The 22,339-nt window shown below is 41.3% G+C and overlaps 2 protein-coding genes across 13 annotated transcripts in view; one reads left to right on the top strand and one right to left on the bottom strand.

Annotated features, from left to right (window-relative positions):
- Positions 1–13,807, top strand: part of lama1 (laminin, alpha 1) — a 36,709-nt gene extending 22,902 nt beyond the window's left edge. For 2 of the 3 annotated variants that reach the window (XM_040047056.1, XM_040047055.1), the window contains exons 45-64: positions 2,397–2,551; positions 2,819–2,962; positions 3,042–3,175; positions 3,295–3,448; positions 3,515–3,639; positions 3,776–3,926; positions 4,010–4,154; positions 4,242–4,383; positions 4,465–4,579; positions 8,087–8,239; positions 8,342–8,493; positions 8,573–8,767; positions 9,583–9,766; positions 9,881–9,987; positions 10,134–10,323; positions 10,456–10,605; positions 10,777–10,930; positions 11,991–12,124; positions 12,382–12,595; positions 12,682–13,807. In XM_040047056.1, coding sequence (XP_039902990.1) covers positions 2,397–2,551; positions 2,819–2,962; positions 3,042–3,175; positions 3,295–3,448; positions 3,515–3,639; positions 3,776–3,926; positions 4,010–4,154; positions 4,242–4,383; positions 4,465–4,579; positions 8,087–8,239; positions 8,342–8,493; positions 8,573–8,767; positions 9,583–9,766; positions 9,881–9,987; positions 10,134–10,323; positions 10,456–10,605; positions 10,777–10,930; positions 11,991–12,124; positions 12,382–12,595; positions 12,682–12,836 — 3,053 coding nt within the window. In that variant the 3' untranslated portion in view covers positions 12,837–13,807. Of the gene's footprint in view, positions 1–2,396; positions 2,552–2,818; positions 2,963–3,041; positions 3,176–3,294; positions 3,449–3,514; positions 3,640–3,775; positions 3,927–4,009; positions 4,155–4,241; positions 4,384–4,464; positions 4,911–8,086; positions 8,240–8,341; positions 8,494–8,572; positions 8,768–9,582; positions 9,767–9,880; positions 9,988–10,133; positions 10,324–10,455; positions 10,606–10,776; positions 10,931–11,990; positions 12,125–12,381; positions 12,596–12,681 lie in introns of those variants that run through there. The other variant, XM_040047057.1, reaches the window with a different exon arrangement.
- Positions 13,808–15,511: 1,704 nt separating this feature from the next.
- Positions 15,512–22,339, bottom strand: part of LOC120743428 (protein 4.1-like) — a 44,327-nt gene continuing 37,499 nt past the window's right edge. For 4 of the 10 annotated variants that reach the window (XM_040047058.1, XM_040047059.1, XM_040047062.1 and 1 more), the window contains 5 exons: positions 21,685–21,780; positions 19,720–19,797; positions 18,454–18,552; positions 18,043–18,123; positions 15,512–17,044 (listed from right to left, as the gene is read on the bottom strand). In XM_040047058.1, coding sequence (XP_039902992.1) covers positions 17,039–17,044; positions 18,043–18,123; positions 18,454–18,552; positions 19,720–19,797; positions 21,685–21,780 — 360 coding nt within the window. In that variant the 3' untranslated portion in view covers positions 15,512–17,038. The remainder of the gene's footprint in view (positions 17,045–18,042; positions 18,124–18,453; positions 18,553–19,719; positions 19,798–21,684; positions 21,781–22,339) is intronic. The other 6 variants (XM_040047066.1, XM_040047063.1, XM_040047067.1 and 3 more) reach the window with 4 other exon arrangements.

The raw sequence follows: 22,339 nt of genomic DNA, 5'->3' as shown, positions 1-22,339 counted from the left end.
CTTTATAGACCAGCATCAGAACTTTAAAGTCTATCCTCTGACGGACAGGCAGCCAGTGTAAAGACCTCAGAGCTGGACTGATGTGGTCCACTTTTTTGGTCTTAGTGAGGACTCGAGCAGCAGAGTTCTGAATGAGCTGTAGTTGTCTGACTGATTTTTTAGGTAGACCTGTAAAGATGCTGTTACAGTAATCAAGCCTACTAAAGATGAATGCATGGACTAGTTTTTCCAGGTCCTGTTGAGACATCAGATCTTTTATCCTTGAAATATTCTTGAGGTGATAGTAAGCTGATTTTGTTATTGTCTTAATGTGTTTTTCTAAGTTTAGGTCTGCATCCATCACTACACCCAAATTTCTCACCTGGTCTGTGGTTTTTAGGTGTATAGACTGAAGTTCTCTGGTGACCTGTAATCGTTTTTCTTTGGCACCAAAGACTATTACTTCAGTTTTGTTTTTGTTTAGCTTGTTTTTGTTTTGTTTTAGAAAATTGTGGCACAACCAGTCATTAATTTCCTCACTGCATTTACCAAGAGCCTGTACAGGGCCTCGGTCTCCTGGTGACATTGTGATATATATTTGTGTGTCATCTGCATAGCTGTGATAGTTTATTTTGTTGTTCTTTATAATCTGTGCCAGTGGGAGCATGTAAATGTTAAACAGAAGGGGTCCCAAGATGGAACCTTGGGGAACTCCACATGTGATACTTGTCTGCTCAGATGTGAAGTTACCTATTGATACAAAGTATTTCCTGTTTTCTAAGTATGTTTTGAACCAGTTTAGTACAGTTCCTGAGAGACCTGCCCAGTTCTCCAGTCGTTTGAGTAATATGTTGTGGTCAACTGTATCAAATGCTGCACTGAGATCCAGTAAAACTAAGACTGACATTTTTCCACTGTCTGTATTCAGACATATGTCATTGAACACTTTGGTCAGAGCGGTTTCAGTGCTGTGATTCTGTCTAAAACCTGACTGGAAGGCATCATAGCAGTTATTCTGTGTTAAGAAGTAATTGAGCTGTTGAGAAACTGCTTTTTCAATGATCTTACTTAAAAATGGGAGATTTGAGATCGGCCTGTAGTTGTTCATTTGTGTCTTGTCAAGATTGTCCTTTTTCAGTATAGGTTTTATTACAGCAGTTTTTAGTGGTTCTGGAAACACGCCTGATATTAAAGAAAAGTTGACGACCTGTAACAGGTCTGACTCCAAAGTCTTTGAGACCTTTTTGAAAAAACTTGTTGGCAGGACATCTAAACAGCAGGAGGAGGAGTTCAGTTGACCTAAGATGTCCTCCTGGTCTTTGCTGTTAATAGGGTGAAACTGTTTCATGGTGTTTAAACAGTTTTTCGGTGGACACAGTACATATCCTGGATCTGCTGTTGATGTACCAATTGCTTGTCTAATTTTTTGGATTTTTTTCTGTGAAGAATTTGGCAAAGTCATTGCAGGCCATGGTCGAATGAAGTTCAGCTGCCACTGACACAGGAGGGTTTGTTAGCCTGTCAACTGTAGAAAATAAGACCCGAGCATTATGGCTGTTTTTAGTGATGATGTCAGAGAAGTAGGACCTCCTTGCACTCCTCAGTTGTAAATTATAATTGTGAAGTTTCTCTTTATAGATGTCATAATGAACCTGGAGGTTTGTTTTTCTCCATCTGCGCTCAGCTTTCCTACACTCTCTTTTTTCATTTTTCACCAGTGTGGAGTTTCTCCATGGAGACTTTTTCCTTCCAGAGATAACCTTCACCTTAATGGGAGCAATAGTGTCCATTACATTTAACATTTTAGCATTGAAGCTATTGACGAGCTCATTGACTGAACCTCTGGACAGGTCAGGTGTTAATGGGAAGACCTGGTTAAAGATCTCAATACTGTTTTCAGTTATACACCGTTTTGTGATCACTGCTGTTGACGTATTTGTGTGTGCTGAAATTTTACTTTCAAAGAAAACACAGCAAGGATCAGACAAGCCCACATCAGACACAGTAACCTCTGAAATGCTCAGGCCCTTGGAGATCAGTAGGTCAAGAGTGTGTCCTCTATTATGTGTGGCCTCTGTTACATGCTGAGTCAGCCCAAAGTTGCCCAGAGAGTTACTCAGGTCTTTAGTCCCTTTGTCTTGAGGGTTGTCCACATGGATGTTAAAATCCCCAACAATAATTACACAGTCGAAATCAACACAGATCACAGACAGCAGTTCACTGAGGTCATTAAAAAAGTCTGTGCAGTATTTGGGAGGCCTGTAAACATTAAGAAACACAACTTTGGATGGGGCCTTCAGCTGTAAAAGGGACATATTCAAAAGACTGAAAACTTCCAGGAGATAGCTGCTTACATTGAAATGATTCATTAAATAAGACAGCTTTAGCCTAACTCTTCCTGTTTCCTGTGTGCTCAGCCAATGAGATGCAGCATAAGATGGAGGAGGCAGAATATCGTACACAGCATCTGATGGACAGAATAAAACCAATGAGAATGTTAGGAGAAACATTGAGCAGAAACTTGTCTGACATCCGGGAGCTGATCTATCAGGCCCGCAGACAGGCAGCATCGGTAAGTAAACACTTGCACAATGGCTTCTATCACTGTCCCAAAATCATTATAGATGTCTACAAAACTCCTCAAACAGGAAAGAAATGAACAGCAAACAGTTTAGATAAGCCAGCCTAAACCAGAGAATTAGGACATCTGTGACCAGGATGGATAATCCTGTGACTATGATTATCCACAACAACAGTTATTTCAAGGCACTTTACATTGTAAGGTAAAGACCTCACAATTTCTCTTGATAATGATGGTGTTGTGGTGTAACATCGTCAGATTAAGGTGGCACTGCAAGCGGACAGAGGCTGTGTTCGTTCCTACAGACCATCGATTCAGTCCAGTAACTTCAACACTCTGAATCTGATCGTGAAGACGACCACTCCAAATAACCTGCTCTTTTACCTGGGCAGCAACACTACGGTAAAGACAATAACTTGCTGTTAATGAGTAGTAACAGAAACGGTTTCGTTCTGCATCCTAACTGAAGCTGTTGTTTCAGATGGACTTCTTGGCTGCTGAGATGCATAATGGACAGGTTTCTCTACTGTGGGATGTGGGCTCGGGCAGCACCCGGCTTGAGTTTCCTGGACTGGATATCACCAACAATAGATGGACAAAGATCAATGCTACACGGTAACAAAAACCCCACAAAATTAAACGAAACGATTTAAACTAATCACACGATTGAAGACGCAGGTGAATATAGGTTTACAGCTGTGTTTGTGTATGCCACAATGTCATGATCCCGGCAGATTTGGATCACATGTTGCACTGTCAGTCCATCAGCTGGATTCTGAGTCAGCTCTGCTGCCAGCAGTAACAACAACATCACCAGGAACCTTCCAAGTTTTAGACATCGACGAAAACAGCTTTGTTTACATCGCAGGGCTGGGAGCTCATACACAGGTACACATCAGGTATGCACGTCTGTGTGCAGGTGAAGAAGGGCTAACTCGGTGTGTTTGATTTCAGCGGCCTGCGGCACTGCGATCGACCACCTTCCAGGGCTGCCTGGGTGAAGTTTCACTGAATGAGCAGAACATTGGACTCTGGAACTATGACCATACAGAGGGAGAGTGTGGCGGCTGCTTCAGCAGGTACTCACACAAGTTTTAACATATTTACGTGTACACAGCACTTACATGGACGCAACACAAACACGTTACACACACAGTTTGCTAAATCTGCACATTCCTTATGCAAATTCTGACTTGTATTTTGTGTCACTCACAGTCCCCAAGCAGAGGAAACTTCCTTTCACTTTGATGGATCTGGCTATTCAGTGGTCCAGAAGTCTCTGCGGTCTACCTCCACGTTAATCGTTTTGCAGTTTAAAACTCTGTCTCCAGTCGGATTGTTGCTGTACCTGGCCTCCAACAACACTGTACGACACACACATTTACAGTCTTTGCTGGGCTTCTTATTTTTAAGGAGACATACACATACCTCACTTTCTGTCATCGACAGAGAGACTTCCTGTCCATGGAGTTGGTGGAGGGGCGTATTCGTTTGACCTTTGACCTCGGCTCTGGTGCTCTGATGCTGACCTCCAACAGGAAGTACAACACTGGAGTGTGGTACAAAATCACACTGCAGAGGAACAAACGCAGAGGTACTGGTATTACTCCTAGTAATACTCGTGCTGCTGCTTCCGTGTCCACACTGCTAAATGTTATTTCACATTTTTCTGTGTGGCCAGGTTACTTGTCCATAATGGCAGCTGACCAGTCATCGGAGAAGGAAGTGTTGGAAGCGGACTCTCCTGGAAAGGCCTCTGATCTGAACCGCTCTGATCTTGACCCTATCTTCATTGGTGGATTTCCTGCTTCCAGACCAATCAGGTGAGTTTTTGAAGACAAAGGTGATTATAATATAGCCAGAACCGTGTTATCACCTGTGAATGCCATCTCTCTGGTTGCTAGGCGACAAGTAGCATCCCGGTCTTACGTGGGGTGTATAAAAAATGTGGAGATTGCTCGGTCCAACTTTGACCTGCTAAGGGATGCACATGGTGTCAGGAAAGGCTGCATACTCAAGGTAAGCTCAGACTATACAAGCCCCAGTTATCCCACTTCTACTTGTTGGAAGAGTTTTTCTTGCTCACTAACAGGACATCATCTGATTGTTGGGGTTTTCTCAGGATTATTGCGGGGTCTTTATATTAGAATATAAAGCACCAGTTGTGATTTCTGCGCTAAATAATTGAAACTGAATTAAAAATTTGGACAGACAAGACCAAAGTGGAGATGTTTGCCAATAATTCACAGTACGATGTTTGGTAAAGACCAACACAGAAAATCAGGACACACAACTCATAGCAACTGTCAAGCATGGTAGCATAGGAGTGATTAGTTTGTTTTTGTGGGGCGATTGTGGCTCAAGAGTTTGGAGTTCGCCTTGTAATTGGAAGGTTGCCGGTTTGAGCCCCGGCTTGGACAGTCTCGGTCGTTGTGTCCTTGGGCAAGACACTTCCCTGTATTTATATAGCGCTTTACTAGTCCCTAAGGACCCCAAAGCGCTATATAAATACAGGCCATTTACCATTTGTTTTTGCAGTAAGAGGACCTGGGCACCTTCCAGTCATCAAGTCTACCATGAACTCCTCTGTATTCTTGAGTCAAATATGAGGCCGTTTCCACAACAGTTAAGCTTGGTCCGAACTGGGTCATACAACAGGACAATGATTCCCAAGCATGCCAGGAAATCTGTTCAGTTGAATTGATTTAGATTCAGTTTTCTGTATATAGCACCAATTCACAACAATACTGGACTCACAGTGCTATTGCAGGGTCTTTATCTCACATTTTTGAAAGAATCCCCAAGAATCAGACAAGCCCCTATATAGTCAGAAGAAATATAGTAATCCGCTGCATACAGCAGCATAACTAAGTGACCAGTCTTCCTGTCTTCCTTCTCTCACCCCAACCGGTCGCAGCAGATGGCCCCGCCCCTCCCTGAGCCTGGTTCTGCCGGAGGTTTCTTCCTGTTAAAAGGGAGTTTTTCCTTCCCACTGTCGCCAAAGTGCTTGCTCATAGGGGGTCATATGATTGTTGGGTTTTTCTCTGTATCTATGAAGCGCCTTGAGGCGACTTTTGTTGTGATTTGGCGCTATATAAATAAAATTGAATTGAATTGAATTGAACAGTGAAACTCCAGAACCTGATTGAAACACTATGGCAGAACCTTAACCCTTTAGAGCCGATCGGAGCGGGAACGCTCTGTTTTGCGTAACTATTTTTAAATCCCAGTAGCACTGCAACCACGTAAGCTAGCGCAAATTTTTTTTTTGCATATGAAACCGGAGGAGTTGTACTTACATCTTATGCCATCAGCTTGTCCTAGGTCACGGTTTCCTTCCACATAAAGCTTTGCAAAAACTGCATAAAAAGCGCTTGCAGGAACAAAAACATAATATTCCAGAAACACGCTTTACCGATCCGATCAGCTGTTCATAACACTTCCTACGTTGGAATCGACGTCAGCGCGAACTTTTGCATTTCCGCCATTACCTGCCCGAAACCGGAAGTGACGTCATTTTCGCAGAAATGTAGTCTTTTTTGCCATCAGGGCCTCAGGGCCTATACTGCTCTTTTTAAAAGTTATCTTTGACTTTATGACTTTCTGTGTCGTTTCTGGGATGCTTAGGACTCATATTGCACTGCTGGAAATAGTTTATTTTGATGCATATGCTGCTTTTTTGCAAATTTGCAGTATAATATTTATTTTCGTTTTTCCTGCAGTGTATAAAAATTGGTGTATTTCAAAAATAAAACTATGAAGACACTCAAAATAAATTTCCTGTGGTGGGAAACTATTTTGTGCAACTTTTTTGTATTTACAGTTTTGAGGGATAAGCCTCTTAAATTTCTCTAACTACAAATATATGTTAAAAAATCAAAAACGATTTTCAATTTTTTTGTAGTTTATTGCACTTTTTTGCAATTTATGTAATTACTATGCACTTAATGAATACATATTATTAAAATCTGGGCTATAATGGTTGTATTGATGTATAGCAACTTGAAATGCTCCCAAAAATGGCTCCACAGCATGTAAAAATATAATATAAGCTCTGGCGGACTTGGTTCTATGGTAGGTCTTAAAGGGTTAAACAAACCCACAAACCTCCATGAACTGAAGGAATAATAGGGCAAAATTAATCCACAATCACGCAAGAGACTGAAAAAGAAAATTATTATTTTTTTATTTATTAGTTGTTGTTGCTAAAATTGTTTCTACATTCTATTGAATCACAAGGTTTAATTAATTTTCCTCAAGGCTGCACATAATACTATATTGACTATATCTGTCGCCCTGCCTGACTCCATCTCTATTCATCTCAAGTCTTTTTTGAGATCCAAGCTAATAATATACTAATATACACGTTTTAATAAATGCATGTACTGATACATATAATAATGCACAATAATCCACTGAACTAAAGTCCTTGGATGACAAGTAATTTTCAGCTTGTAAATTTAGACAAAACTGATGTTAATTTTTCTGAAGTATGAAATAAAATAACTGTCCAACAGTTGTTTCATTGGCTTCCAGTACTACTGTGAAGAACCTTGGAGTTGTTTTTGTCCTTCAATACACATATAAAACAAATATGTAGAACTTTCTATCACCACCAGCAGGTCATGGCAGATGGCTGCCCCTCCTCAAGCCTGGTTCTGCAGGAGGTTTGTTCCTGAGTGTTTCCTTCCCACTATCCTGAAGTATTTGCTCAAAGTGGTCCATTTGACTGATTACAAATCCACTGCCTTTGTTACTTTGAGGTTGGACAAAGCAGTGAGAGAAAGCTCATATTTATTTTAGCTTCTCTTCATTGGCTCCCTGTAATTGAATTTAAAATTTTCTTCTCACATATGAAGTCTTGATCAGACCTCATCATATCTTAAAGTCTTAGTATCATATTATCCAGATAGAGTACTTTAGTACTTGGCTCTCGGTATGCAGGGAAGCAGAGCCTTCAGCTGTCAAAGCCCTCTCCTGTAGAACAAAATCCAAGTTTAGATTCAGGACACAGACACCCTCCATAGGATTAGACTTTGGAATCTCCTTTTTGAAATAACTATTAGTTAACACTGGAACAGGTATCCTTGAACCATTCAGGCTCAAACTAGTGATGATGCACTGGGCATTTGTTTCTACTCTCCTCGTTTCACTCCTGAACCATACAACTACTGCGACATTAAATTTGTATTTCTCCCCTCCATGGTTGGTGTTTTGCCCTTGTGTCTCCCCTAAATCCCTCAACCAGTTGTTGTAAAATGCTCCAACTATCCTGAGCCTGGTTCTCTCAGGTCACTTCCTGTTAAAAGCGAGTTATTGCTGCCCTTTAACTCTTGCCAAGTACTGCTCGTAGGGTATTGTCTAATTTTTCGGGTTTTCTCTCTAATATTGTACTATCATTATCTTAGATTTTAAAGTGCTTTGAGGTCACTTTTGTTATTTTGTAATGAACACTGATCACACTCGTAGGATAACAGCTTGATTGATTTACGGGTTAGTTGTTTGATTGATTAATGTATTGACCAGGCGGTGCGAAGTGTGTCCCTATTGGCTGGAGGCTATGTTCAGATCACTCCACCATCGTTTGGTCAAGAAGCAGAGTTGCTCTTCTCCTTCTCCTCCAACAACCAATCAGGGGTCCTGCTGGCTGCTTTCAGTAATGACCGCTCACACAAACAGGTGAGACTGATTTAGGTCACATGTATACCAAGTCTATTTGAACTAACAAAGCTATGTGGGTGACACTGCAACCTGAATTTTTCTATGTGTCTGTATGTGCAGCACTTCCTATCTGTTCACCTAGTCTCAGGAGCATTGGAGGTGGAGCTTGGAGAGGTGGGCGGAGCCACACGTAAGGTAACTGTGATAAAGCCTGATGGAGGATCCTTCAGTGACAGAATGAAACATTCTGTGATCATTACCATCAACAAAAAGTAAGTATTAGCATAACATGCTAACTTTTATGCTTCTTCTCACATCTCACCTGTCTGGCCTTTCTTAACTGTCTTTCAGGTCGCTCTCAGTGCAGATTGATGAGGAACATAAGAAGCTTGTGTCCCTGTTGCCGGGTGTATTTTCTCGGCTGTCTCCAGCCTCTCTATTTATTGGTGGGCTGCCTTCAGGTGATGACGCCCGTCTACCAATCAGATTGCAGAAAATATCTAGGTTGTTCAAAGGCTGCATCCAACACCTGGCAGTTGGCAGAGCGTAAGTGTTTTACACATCCAAGTTGTGTCCCAATTCAACGACTGCATATTTCCAATGCCTGCCAAAAGCTTCTTTGAATGCACCCATCTGAAGGCTCCTGAAAATGTAGTTTACAGATGTGTCTCTGTTTTCTGACACCACTGCTTTTTCAATCAAAGAAATCAAAGCGTTCATTTCCAAACTTAAGATATTCAAAGGCTGATTTAGATCCCAAACCTTTTAAAGCCAGTTGGGTAGTTGAAATGTCAGGCAGTTTCCCCTGAATATTAGATCTACAATTTGCGACCTTCAGAGGAGGTTGTTTTGCCAAGAATGTCCCTCAAAAAGCCTGGAGAGCTTTTCTTGAACGCTACTTAAAGAACTTACAGGAAATCATACCAAAGAGAGTTTAGGATGTGCTAAAGAATAAAGCTGGTCATACTAAATACTGACTTTAAAATTCTTTTTTGACCCTTTATACTGTATTTCCATAATTGTTTGCAAGTTTCAGTAATTTTTCATACCAAATATAAAGAAATGGGGATTGGCTCAAGACTTTTGCATAGTATTGTACGTCAGACACCAGCAGCAGAAGCCAATTTCCTTAAGTCAAAAAAGAATAAATGGGATTTATGGCTCTAATGGTAAAATTATTTTAGGGCGGTTCCTGATTGTTATCTGCTGCTGTCAGTGTTACCTAGGAGTCAGGTGCGGTGCTTTGCATTACAAGGACTAAGGTCTCCTTGGACTAGACCATCTCATGTAAGAGCCTTCATAGACTGTGTTCTCCAAAGGAGTTCGGACAACAACAGTTTTGATTTTGTGGCTCTGTGCAGGCTTGTTGACCTTTCAGGAGCTCTGAGATATGAGGGGGTGAAGTTTGACAAATGCGTCTTGGAGGAGAAGCTTGGGGATGTGCTCCTTCCTGATGACCAGGATGTAAACGTAACTCCAGACCCTACTCATTTACCTCTACCTCAGCCCACACAGTTTGGTGCCCTGTCACCTGAAGGTCTAACGGTAATTACTATATTCATTATCACCTATTCTCAGTGCATTCATTTTAATTGATTAATTTAATCAATATGTCCGTTTTTATTGATTATTGGTTTTTGATTTATGTGTGTGATGCAGTGTGCATCAGATGGGGAGTCAACCTTTGTGCCGTCAGCAGTTCAGTTTGGCTTGTCCAGAAACAGTCACATGACCTTCATTATCAACCCAAGCACAGTCAGAAAGAGGTGAGTTTCCATAGCAACAGAGGCAACTCTCGGGTCACACAGGGGACAGGTCACTTCATCTTTGTATAACACTCCATCTCCGACACTGCTGTGGTGTGTTTGTGTCTCACTCTTGTCTTCACTACTGTGTCTGTTCCCTTCCTCAGTGTGTCGGTGAGGTTGTTAGTTCGAAGCTGGGCCCTGGACGGGTTGATCCTCCTTCTCTCTGACTCCAAGCAGATGGACTTTGTTGTCCTCAGCCTAAAGGGGGGCAGGCTGATGATGTCAGCTGATCTGGGGAAAGGCCCGGCCTCGATCACCTCATCTGTAGCTGTTAACAATGGAGAGTGGCACGCTGTGAGTTAATTGGACATGAGGCACTGTAGATGCATCAATGTCAAACTCTGTAAATTTCAACCTGTGTTTGAGGTTTTGGTGTTAAGACAAAAATAGCTCTGTTTGAATGCTGTGGTGTTCACCGTGTCTCAGGTGGTTGCAGAGGTGGGCCGGCGGTTGATGTCAGTGTCTGTCAACAGTTTGAAAACTGAATCCATCTCAGTCAAAGGAAATCAGCTGGATGTGGACAACAAAGTTTTCCTAGGAGGAACACCTCACACTATGACCAGCAGGAGAATCGGAGTATGATTGTTTTTCATTTTTTCACCGTTAAACACAAGAAGAATTAATATGTAGACAGATTTCCTTTACGCACATTTTTGAAACTCACAGGTATTCTGACTCTATTGGAAATCTCTCCCCCTTTCTGCTCCCATGTGTCTCCCCCTGTCTTTCTTCCTGTTTGGTTCTCAGGATACCAGCAGTTTTCCAGGCTGTGTTCGGTCCATCAGTCTGAATGGTGTCGTGTTGGATGTGTCTAAGCCGGCGTCACAACATGGTGTCACATCCTGTTTCACCAGAGACCAGATAGGAAGCTACTTTAATGGAAGCGGATACGCTGAAATGAGTAAGTCAAACTTGTAGACAAAATAATCTGCGCTGAAGATGAGATGCAGACTGATCAGTCTGATTAGTATAGAAGGACTTTTGACAGCCTATGGTCTGTACAGCTTTTGCCTATAGTTCATATGAGAAGTTACTTTTGGCTGCTTCCTTATTGGGCCACAATTTTGAGAGCCTGTTTTTTAGGTAGTTGGATGATGGGTGTACCGAGATATGAACAAATGAAAGCACATTTTCATAAACTGTATAGGTGGAGTGCACAGACCGTTGCTAATTGTTGTCAAGTTACAGCAATCCACCAACTGCAAAAACACAGAGGTCCACTTGAGAACAAGCATCCATTTTTGTTGACTTCTGTCTACGGATGGCAGTTGATAAGAATTTAGCGACACAGATTCCACTGCAAATATCACTTATCGATTCAATTTCTTATCCGTTTTAATTGGGTTCTCATTAGCTTCATCATCGCTAAGAAGCATATCAAAAGCATTGTTATGGGTTACATTACTTTTGTGTTTTTCTGAAAATGACCTGAAACGCATTGTTTATATTGGTAAATAACCAATATAAACCTGAGGCCAACACAAATCCCTATTCTAATTAGGACACACATGACTTATTTTTTGGGTATGAACTCAAACTCGACAGTAGAAAGTAAAGACAAAAACCAGAACACAGAGACTTTAAAGCAGTCAGCACATTGATTGTACTTCAGAAACCTGAACAGGTAGAAACGGGCTGCCGCCTGACTGCTCATCACTGCTTTTTGTTACCTGTTGAAGTTCAGGGTGTGGCTGCTGGGGTGGGTTTTGCACAGATGACATGCTAGCACTGAGGTTGTGTTAGCAGCATAATGCAGTTTGCACTTTAACGTCATGCTCTACACTATTCTCCTCCTCCGGCAATGAACACTATTTTTGTGTGCAGAGGCAAAACTGAAAAAAAAGTGGCATTGTCCAAAAACGTGTGGAACTAGGTGCACGTGACATACTAGACAGGTGTTGGATAGCTGTCTCTAACCGTGATTAAGCTATGATCTGATTACATGCTGTTTCCATCTGCAGTCCATGATGGCTATAAGGTTGGCTCTGACATGACAGTCTCTCTGGAGTTTCAAACAAGTCAATCAGAAGGAGTGCTCCTGGGAATCAGCAGTGCAAAAGTCGATGCTGTGGGACTGGAGATGATCAATGGACAGGTGAGCAGAGATATTCCATTCTATGCATTATGTAAACAGTAATAGGCCTACACCCCAGGGATTTAATGATCTAACTGAGCAAGTTGCCACGTTTTCACGGTATCTTTCTAATAGCTGCAGTAACATCAGAGCTTCTGTTATTCTTGGTTTTTGACTAAAGTAATAGATGTATAGAAAAGGATTGTGCAAACTAAGTTTTAAATATGCAAATGAAGTTTTATTTGTGTAAATAAAGGTGTATCTGTTTTTCTCCTCAGGTGGTTTTCAACGTGAATAATGGGGCAGGTCGAGTGTCAGTGCGTTCTGGTGGCCAGATGCTATGTGATGGGCAGTGGCACCGCCTGCTGGCCCAAAAAACCAAACATGCCCTCAGCCTAACTGTAGATGAGCGAACTTACACCACTGCAAACCCTTACCCACAATCCACCTCTGCTGAAACTAATAACCCTGTCTTCCTGGGAGGATATCCAGGTAAGACCCTTTGAACATAAACAGAATTTTTAAAAAAGATGAACACACCTAATAATAATTCTAACCTGTCCATCTCTCTGCTGTAGCTGGTGTCAAACAGAACTGCCTGTCAGTGAGCTCCAGCTTCAGAGGTTGTCTAAGGAACCTGCAGCTCTTGAAGTCTCACCTGACCAAGACCCTTGATCTGAGTTCTGCTCACTTCCTGTTGGGAGTAACCCCTAACTCATGCCCCGCTTCCTAGCAGTGGCCAGAAAGCATGCCGGATTATGTCACAGAGCAATATCATTGATTGATGGGCTGTGTAGTGTGAATGTCTCTGCTGATTATTCCTGTGGATTTTGAGTCTCTGTAGTCCAAACTTGAATGATTAAAGTTCATCTTAAAACTAACATATTCATACTTTTTATTTTCTAAGCAGAGAAACTTCAGTAACTTCTGCCTGTAAACATGAACAGTAATTAAACCACAGAAGAAACACATTCCTGGTGATCAGTTTGAGTTTTTGAGTAAAGGCACATTTTATATTTAAGCTCATCATTAAAAAGGACAAGTCATCTGTCTGTAATCTAAGTAGCATTTTATGTTTAGACATCTGCTGAGGCCATCCTTTTCCATCTACCCATTTTTGTAAATACTTATCTAATTCACTTAGGTGGAGGGTCCAATCTATCCCAGAGGTAACAGAGTGATCGGTGGGGGTACGACCCAGGGCAGGTTGATGGGAGAGTAATTTGAGAGTAATTCTAGTTTATTCTATTAAAGTGGTGTCAAACGAATTTCATATCTCAGCTATTAATGTCCCATCAGTATGTTGGAGCTGATTCTTCTTCAAAAAAAAATAGAATATAATTTTATTTTTATATTTCAAAATCACAATAATCTTCCAATTTAGAACTACAAGTTAAAAAAAGAACTAAACACAAATAAAATACACTTCAGCTAAATACTTCTAATTTATTTTCCCAAACCACCCGGAGCCGCAAAATAAAGACCAAAGAGGCGCATGCGGCTCCGGAGCCGCGGGTTGCCGACCCCTGCCCCAGGTGCTGTCAGAGCAGGAGGAGATGTTCACACCTACGCGTCCAAACTGGCAAATGAATCGCGCATGAGCGAAGCCGCTGCTCCCGCCCTGACTGTAACGTAGTCAGTTCTTTTACTGTTACTTTTTGTGGCTCACATAGTTTAAAACTACTTAAAACACACACACACACACGTACGTATCTATTTCGGGTCACTTTTGCCGGTCCCAAGCCCGGACAAAGGAAGACGGTTGGAAGTGTGACATTGAAAAAAAAACAATAATTGCTAAAATAAATTTAATGTGTAGTTCTAAATATATTCTAAATGCATTTAGAGTGTTTTTTTTTTAACTCACTTCATGTCTCCTTCACGATGTTATTTCTGTATCCAACAGTAGGTTACAATTACATAAGCATAACCAATTAGGCAACTTAGGGATGACGTCGTCTTGCGATTTCTAGCAACTTTTAGGACAGCCAATAGGGATTTTTCTTACTGAGGAGTTGGCAACACTGCAGTTGTTTGTGACACAACCCCCCTGCTGACAGCAAACAGCTACAACATGTAAACAATATTCTACAAAGTGTAGGCTCTGCACAGAAGTAATGCAAGACTGCATATCAGGGGGAGTGATCTGTATATAACACGAAACAAAGAGAGCAATGATCAGTGGGGATCTCTCAGTATGGTATTTCTGTAATGCCAGATTCACATGTCCTGGTTCTGCCCTGACCCAGTTAGCAATGAATTTGTCAAACTTCTCCATTGCTGCACCAATCAGTCTATCAGTCTTCCTCCATTCTCTCCTTACTCATGAACAGGACCCAAAGATACTTTAATTCCTCCACTTGGCAACAAGTCATCCCTGACCTGTTGTGGGTACTTCAACCGTCTGTGGGTCAACTTTGGAGATGTTAATGCTGCCGTCCATTTACCTCTGAAGTTGGATGTCAGAGCCAAGAGTGACACGACTCCTGAGTCGACAGCGCTTGGAAGCTGCTCCAGTAGTAAAATTGGAAAAGTGAGGAAAGATAGAATTTGTTTTGCTCTTGGTAAGCAATCTTGCATAACACCTGTTGTTGGTTTATTTTTATTTGTAGAGTCAGTTCTCTGTGCAAGACAACAGTACAGAGTAAAAGTTTAAGTTTTACTCCTGTTTATGTGCACTGCTACCATCCTGAAGCAAGATTCCAGTTGGAAAATCTGACTAAGAAAATGAAAAATACTGCAGGTTTTTTTCATCACTGCAGCCAGGCAGACAAAGTTGTTGAGCCAAGCATTCCTTTAACATTAATAATCATGAATTTCTTCATAAATAAAAGTTTACCCATTAGAGTAAACTGTATAACATCCCAAAGACATGTCATTATACAGCTACTTTAAATCCTATTGATATTTATGTAAACTGTTCTCTCCAGTTGATCTTTCGGAGTAATTTCAGTTACTGCTTCATTCAAGCCATTCAAGCTGTTCAAGTTCTATTAGACCAGAATGTCCAACAATTAATTAATGCTTTAATATTAAATATGATCAAAAACCTATGTATTCCAGGCCTTTAGGGTGGCTTTAATTGAAAACATTCCTGAAAAAGCCATCAGCTGTCTAAGGCCAATCTCCAACCTTCCTTTTATCTCAGACATTTGTAAAACACTGATCGGATGGAAAGGAACGTTTTTTTTTTTTTGAAGAGTTTCAATCTGAATTCCAAATTCATCACAGTACAAAAACAGCACTTGTGAAGGTTACAAAAGATGCTCTGTTAGCCTCTGTTTCTTCACTTCTTTACATTTCTCACTCTCTGTGTCATCCTTATACACCTCTCTGCATTTAATCATTAGTTATTTGTAATCTCTGGTTCTCTTCCACAGCGTGTCTTTGGCCTGTGTTCCTCCCCTCATCCCCACCCAGTCGCAGCAGATGGCCACCCCTCCTTGACCCTGGTTCTGCCAGATGTTTCATGTTGTTAAATGGGGGGTTTTCCTTCCCACTGTTGCCAATGCAATTGCTCATAGGGGGTCAGCTGGTTGTTAGGATTTCTCTGTTTTCTATTATTGTAGGGTCTTTACCTCCCTGTGGAAGACAAGGTCATTGAGGCAACTGATTTAGTGCTATATAAAAAAAAAGGAAAAAAGTGAATGGCTTGTTTTGGCAACATAGTGTATGTCATAAAAGAGAAACCCATGTCTCCATTGTGGTCCCTCATTTGCGTCTTTATTTCTGGTTGACAGGGTCCAGATGCCAGACCTCAATACACAGCTGAAGATCGGTGAAATTTCCCTGCTTTGCAATAGTGTTGTCTAATTTAAAGAAAATGACTACACGGATCCATGTTATGGTTTTGCTGTTATACCTGATGTTTTTAGATTCACATTATATTTCAATAATGTATTTCACAGTATTTCAATATTTAATATTGAGCTCATTTTCAACGTTTTACAGTATAAGCTATAACAAGCTATAACGAGTTTCACAGCATGAGCAGTGCCATTGTCCGACCTTAGCTTTCACAACTTTTAAACGATGCAATAGGAAACCTTTCTTTGGTTCACCATTTCTGATCTATGGAGACTGCATCCTTTTTATACAGTATCATTTGAAGGATTTAGCCGCTGAATTGGGACACGTCTGTCTCTTATACGTTGGTAAACTTTCACAAAGAGGTGATGGTCAGTTTGATACCAGGGAAGCAGAAGTCTCTAATGCAACAGAGAAAGTAGTCGGTAATCAGGGGCTGTGATCAGTTTGTCATTTAATAAATAAATGGATACAGAAATCAAAAACACACACACATGAATGATTCATCGTCATTTTCGTGGAAGGTTTAGCGAATGGCACATTACTATTGCATTATGGGTAAATTCAAAGCAGAGTTTTAGCTGTTTTTTCTTGTTAGACAGGAAACTGTTTTGATCAGCTGGTGATAGTACGCATCAAGTTTCTCACCAGGTAAAGCTCGAAGCACTATCTTTCAGATGTGAGGCTAAATGTTTTGAAAAGCTGCTGTCTCCCAACAATAGAGGAGCAAGCACACCTGAGTCAGCTAGCCAATCAGATGCCCACCTTATAGTGTTGGGGAATGAGGTGTGGGGGAAGGCTTATATAAGTAAATGCTTCAGAAGGCTGATTCATAGTGAAGGTCCAGTGTAGGTTGTCTGTTGCTATGGAAACACGTCTTTCTCTCCCATCTCTGCGCTGCATGTGAAACTTTCAGTTAAATCTACTCATCTAGTCACACTATCGAACTAATGCTAACTCAGCCATTGGTTCCACCCCCTGTGAGATAGGCAGGCGATGCTGTATATATGTGTGTCCATGCATGAATGTGTGTCCAAATCCTCAGTTCATCCATGCTGGGTGGATGCTGCAGCCAACAGTTTTGTTTCTGGCAATGCACTCTACACTAAACCCCTTGGGCGTCCAGATTCAGTCCTGAAAATGAGACAGAAGGAGCAGTGAGACACACTGCAGTTCAAAGATTCCATGGCATTATTCTCAGAACAGACCCTGAGACTGATATTTACAGTGTGGAGACATTTTTATTCTTAGATTATCACTCTGATCATGTCTATGCTAAGCTAGTTAAGAAAAGAGCAGACTGATGTTAAGTGCATGCTAGCATAGCTTAGTATGTTAGGAAAGTGTAGCTCTGTAGCATTGTGCTGTGTGATCAAACTGCATATTTCAGAGTGGCCTTTTATTGTGGGCAGTCTAAGGAAGCGGTCTCCAACCTTTTTTGCGCCACGGACCGGTTTATGCCCGACAATATTTTCATGGACCGGCCTTTAAGGTGTCGCGGATAAATACAACAAAATAAAACTAGTACTGGTACCGAAAAAAAGAAAATTTATTCATAACACACGTGAAAAGACCCAGGAAAACCGAGTTAATGATAAAAACGATAACAAAATCACGCTGAAAACCGATAAAAACCCTGAAAACTATACATTTCACACCTGAGCCTCAACTCTCGCAGCCCGGTACCAAACGACTCGAGGCCCGGGGGTTGGGGACCACTGGTCTAAGGCACACGATATTCATGCTGTCTAATCAGCACCTTGACATGCCACACCTGTGAGGTGGGATGGATTATATCGGCAAACGAGAAGTTCTCACTAACACAGATTTAGACAGATTTGTGAACAATATTTGATAGTAATGGGTCCTTTGTGTATGTAGAAAATGTTTCAGATCTTTAAGTTCAGCTCGTGAAAAATCGGAGCAAAAACAAAAGTTTTGTTCAGTGTAAGACATGCATGTTAGGTGATTCCAAATTGGTTGCAAATGTTGTGGTTAATTGCTTAAAGTGCATAAAATAAAACGCTCTGTGTATGAGTGAATGAAGCTTGCCGTTTTTTTTAACTTTTTAACAACCCTTCTGTCCTCATCCCTTGAACACACCATTACAGAAACAACAACATTCAAGTTACCTGGTTGTGGTCAACTTCTGTATCTCCAGAAATCACAATCCTCTTTTCTATTCTGGTTTCAGAAACCCCCCCTTTTGCCATCTGAAGAAGAAAAGGGAGAAACATCCGAATTCAGTCAAGCGTCTTTATCTTTCATATATGTCTTCTATGCCCTACCTTTTCTCAGGTTTTTAATGCTGTTTGTAAACCCTTAATAGTTTCAACAAACCTTTTCAGCCATGACAATATTACCATGGTTTGCAGTGGGATTTCTTAGGTTATGGTTTTACCTTGGTGACACGTGTGGGGCTCATGTAGTAGCAGTAGTGCTCCCATAGTTATCATGTCATTTTGTTGATGGGTGTGTGGTGGTATTGCCATGAGAGTAATGTAAATCTTGCGTATTATGGTGGTACCTTGGTCCTGTGTTACCTTGGTGATGTGAGTGGTGGTAGTGGTGTTGGAGGTCTCGGTAGTGTAGCTGTGTGAGCTCAGCAGCAGACCAGCAGGAGTATCAGATTCTACTTGGCTCTGAAACAAGTATGAACATCAGCCCATGAGGAAGAGTAATAACCAAATACCAGCACATTTTTGTACTGATGAAAAATAAATGTTGAGGATAAAACACAAGATGTCAGTCTGGGGAAAAATATTTATGTATCCATCTATTTCTGGTACTACTCATATTAACTACACATCTTTTGATTGATTAAACTACGCAGTAAACTTTTACATCACTTCAAAGTAATCCTACCACCAAAGTAAACCACTCGTAAACCTTTTTGCAGTCGAATGAGATGTTGCTTGGTCTCCATATTGACTTCCCTTTCAAGACTCAGAAGCTATGCCCATAGATAGCTCAAACATAGATTGATATACAATCTATGTTTTAAGCAAAATTAGGAAAAACGGGAAAGTCGGCCTAGAGTTTGAAAATATATCAAACTCTCGTCTGACTGACATAATATTTCGATGTATTCATGTGAACAGAGGGTAGATTAGATTTTAAGGAAGAAATGGGCCAAAGGTCACTGGGTCAGGTGGGGTAGGTGCAGTTTCAGGGTGGTGAAATGGGGCAAGGGTAACTAGTATAGGAGTCGCAGATGCCATTTAGACAAGTGTCTCAGGTGTTACCTCCTGTAGTGGTTTGAACTCATCGTCATCCCTGTGGGCAGATGGTTGCATCTGATGGGCCAAGTGCCTGGATGTGGGATGGAGTAAAGAGGGCGGAGGGGAGTTTTCTTCAAACTGCCACCCTCCTTCATCTTCCTGTGAGTCGTCTGAGTCTTCGTTGTCAGTGTAATGCAGAGTCCCAGGTGTTTGAGAGTCCAGGACAGAGCTAGCTTGCTCCTGTTCACGAAAGCTAACTGCTATCTTGTTGTTAATGTTATCCTGATTAGTGTCATTAGCGTTGGGGGCCTGAGTCTCTCTGACTGCAGCTTCGATGGCCTCCTCCACTGCTGCCTGTACCAGCACACTGACGGCATCCTCACTAATCTCACTAGCATTGTCATTGCTAGCCTGGCTGCTGGGCTTGTAGCTAATATCATCATCATCATCATCATCATCACTTGTTGGACTATTAGCCCGACTATCATTAAAACTGTCACAGGCCCATTGCTGTGTGCTATCATCAACACCTGCTGGGTTGGCTGGTAGATTACTAAAGGGCATGCCCACATGACTTTCTTTTGCTACCTTTTGCTGGTCCACCATTGCCTCGTCCTCGTCATGTGGCTCTGTCACCAGCATTATTGTCTCCACCTTCTCTGAAGTCTGAAAAACGAAGTGAAATCACAGAACATTAGGTGATTATTTTAACAAGTGATGTCTCCTTGATGATAGTGCTGCACATGTGTGTCATTCTGCTGCAAACCGATTTGAAGGACTGATGTAAATGGCAGTTCTTTGTGAATTGAACTGAACTTCTCAAAATACAGAGGTTAAGCAATATTTGGTGATTATTCATAGAGTAGGAAATGACCCCACCAGAGTCCAAATGCTGGTGGTGCTGGAGATGGCATGACATGGACATAACAGGTTAGCTATGGCATAATATATGAAAAGAGTATCGACATAACTAACTGAAAGGAGTATGGTGTAGAAAGGGCGGAAAGCTGTTGAAGGCCAGGAAATAGAACAGAAAGCCTACGATGAAGGTTTGGTAAACAACTGCCTGCCAGTTACCCCAGGACCCCTCAAAACGTGTCCACAGCACTATATGTGTGTAGAATTTCACCAGTAATAAAACAGCAAGGACCAGAACTTTAAATCTGTGCATAAACCTTTTTCAAATGAAACTGTGACCAGCAGATTGGGTACTGAGGAGCCTCGACTGAGTAAGTGACACACATGACTTTACTTGCTTACATTTAAATTATGTGCCTCTGATATTAGTTTTGAACAACCACGCACCACTGCCAGCTAATTTTATCAGTGAGATGGACTGTACACTAAAGTGTGATGCAGTAAAAATCTGAATATGGGCAAGCTGGAAAAGATGACCTGTTAAACAGGGTTGATGTTTGCAGTGTGGAAACACAAGTTTGTGAAAGTGAGATCAGAGAATGAGGCAATGTAGGATTTTGAAATTTACAACATAGGTCAATCTTCTAAAAATCTCAGATGAATTTGAATTTTAGTGACCTCGACCTCATGGTGAAGGTTTTGTCAGGTACATGCACTAGAAATCTTAGACCAGTTCAAATCCTGGTGACCTTGTCACCTCAATTTACGTATTTCTTTCCCAGAGCTGTGAGACCAATTTATGCTCTTTAACAGCACAATTACAATTCTTACATAAAAATAAGTCATGCATGGTCTAATAACAACAAACCTTTGTCATAGTCCACGTATCAAAAGAGCTACAAACAGGTGATCTTTTAATTCATTTGCTGGAACGTGAACGCTGAGATGAAAAATGTATTCTTGAATTCTTTATAATTAGACTCTTAATCAGTGCTAGTTATGTGTTAAGCTCGAACTAGTTAAACTGTGCACTTCAGGATCTGAGGATTTTAAATTAATTTATTTTACTTGTAATATTTTTGTGAATATGTAGCCTTGAAAATGAAAGGACAGCTTAGAATAACCAGAAACCACTGAGGTGAGTATGAAGAGGGTGAAGCAGCTGCTACAGGGTCATGGAGCAGATCGGTATCAGGGTTGTTCTTTATGATCTTGCTAGAGGATGCAGGGGAGTGTGGATGTCTTGCAGGGATGTCATAACAGCCTGGAGGACATGAATCAGATCAGTACTTTTGGTGAAGGGGCAAGGAGTACCCATCCTCTGCTTATGTCCTTAGTGTTAGAACTCGGACCAATAATTGTGGCAATGGAGGGTTCTTGAGAAGCTGAGATGATTTGTTGCTCAGAATGCACAAACCTGGAGACTGAGACTAGCTTTTGAAACTGTAAAGCATTGAGATGGGATGCTGGATTTCTTTTACTGGCTGAGAGAAGCTGCAGTGAGGAGAACTGATTGTAGGTTTGACAAGATGCGGTGCTGGTTCTCATACATAAGAACACTGAGATTAAATCCACAGAGAAAAGATACTTATTAACTCACAGAAGGCAGGCAATAAAATACCTGAAAGAGGAGTTAAAGAGAGCCAGACAAAAATACAACTGGACAACAAGGAAGACAGCTAGTGAAAAAGGCACCTTGAGCAGGTCGTGTTCTCTGAAGGTTTGTTGCTCTCTGGCTGATTTCAGCAGAGCTGTCAGCTCAGGAGACATATCATCAAATGTAGGTTTAGGCTGCACATATCAAACACACAAAAAACAACAGTTACAGTGAAAACAAAGAAGAAACTCTCAAAAGTCTCAGAAGTCTCAAAATAAAACTCCAGCCATGCAGGGGACACTGTGGAGCCATGGTGGGCTTATTTAAAATAGCCTTGAATTATGTTGATATTTTCCTATCTAAAGCCTCCTTGTCTTCCTGCCTCAGTTTCCAAAATGCATCCGGAGGAGAGGACCTTGATGGAGGAGCTTTGGGTAAGAATGTACAAGTATGTCTTTGTTAATTATAATACCACTGTTAGTGGTATTATAACAAAGTGGAAGCAGCTGGCAATGACAGCAACTCTGTTTTAAAGCAAAATCAGAGATTCTCATAGTGCACAGAGGTTGCCAACTTTCTGCAGAGACAACTAGTACAGACTTCCAAACTTTATGTGGCCTTCAGATTAGCTCAAGAACAGTTCATAGAGAGCTTAATGGACTCTCTAGAGTACCAGATGGAGTGGTGTAAAGTGCATGGTCTCTGGAGTTAGAAATCACACTTCTCCATCTGACAATTTCAACTGATGAGTCT

This window comes from Simochromis diagramma, unplaced genomic scaffold (genome assembly GCF_900408965.1).
Source record: "Simochromis diagramma unplaced genomic scaffold, fSimDia1.1 OVJJ01000715.1, whole genome shotgun sequence".
NCBI lineage: Eukaryota > Metazoa > Chordata > Actinopteri > Cichliformes > Cichlidae > Simochromis > Simochromis diagramma.
The sequence above is the reverse complement of the archived record's forward strand: the minus strand, read 5'-3'. Positions and strand labels throughout refer to the sequence as shown.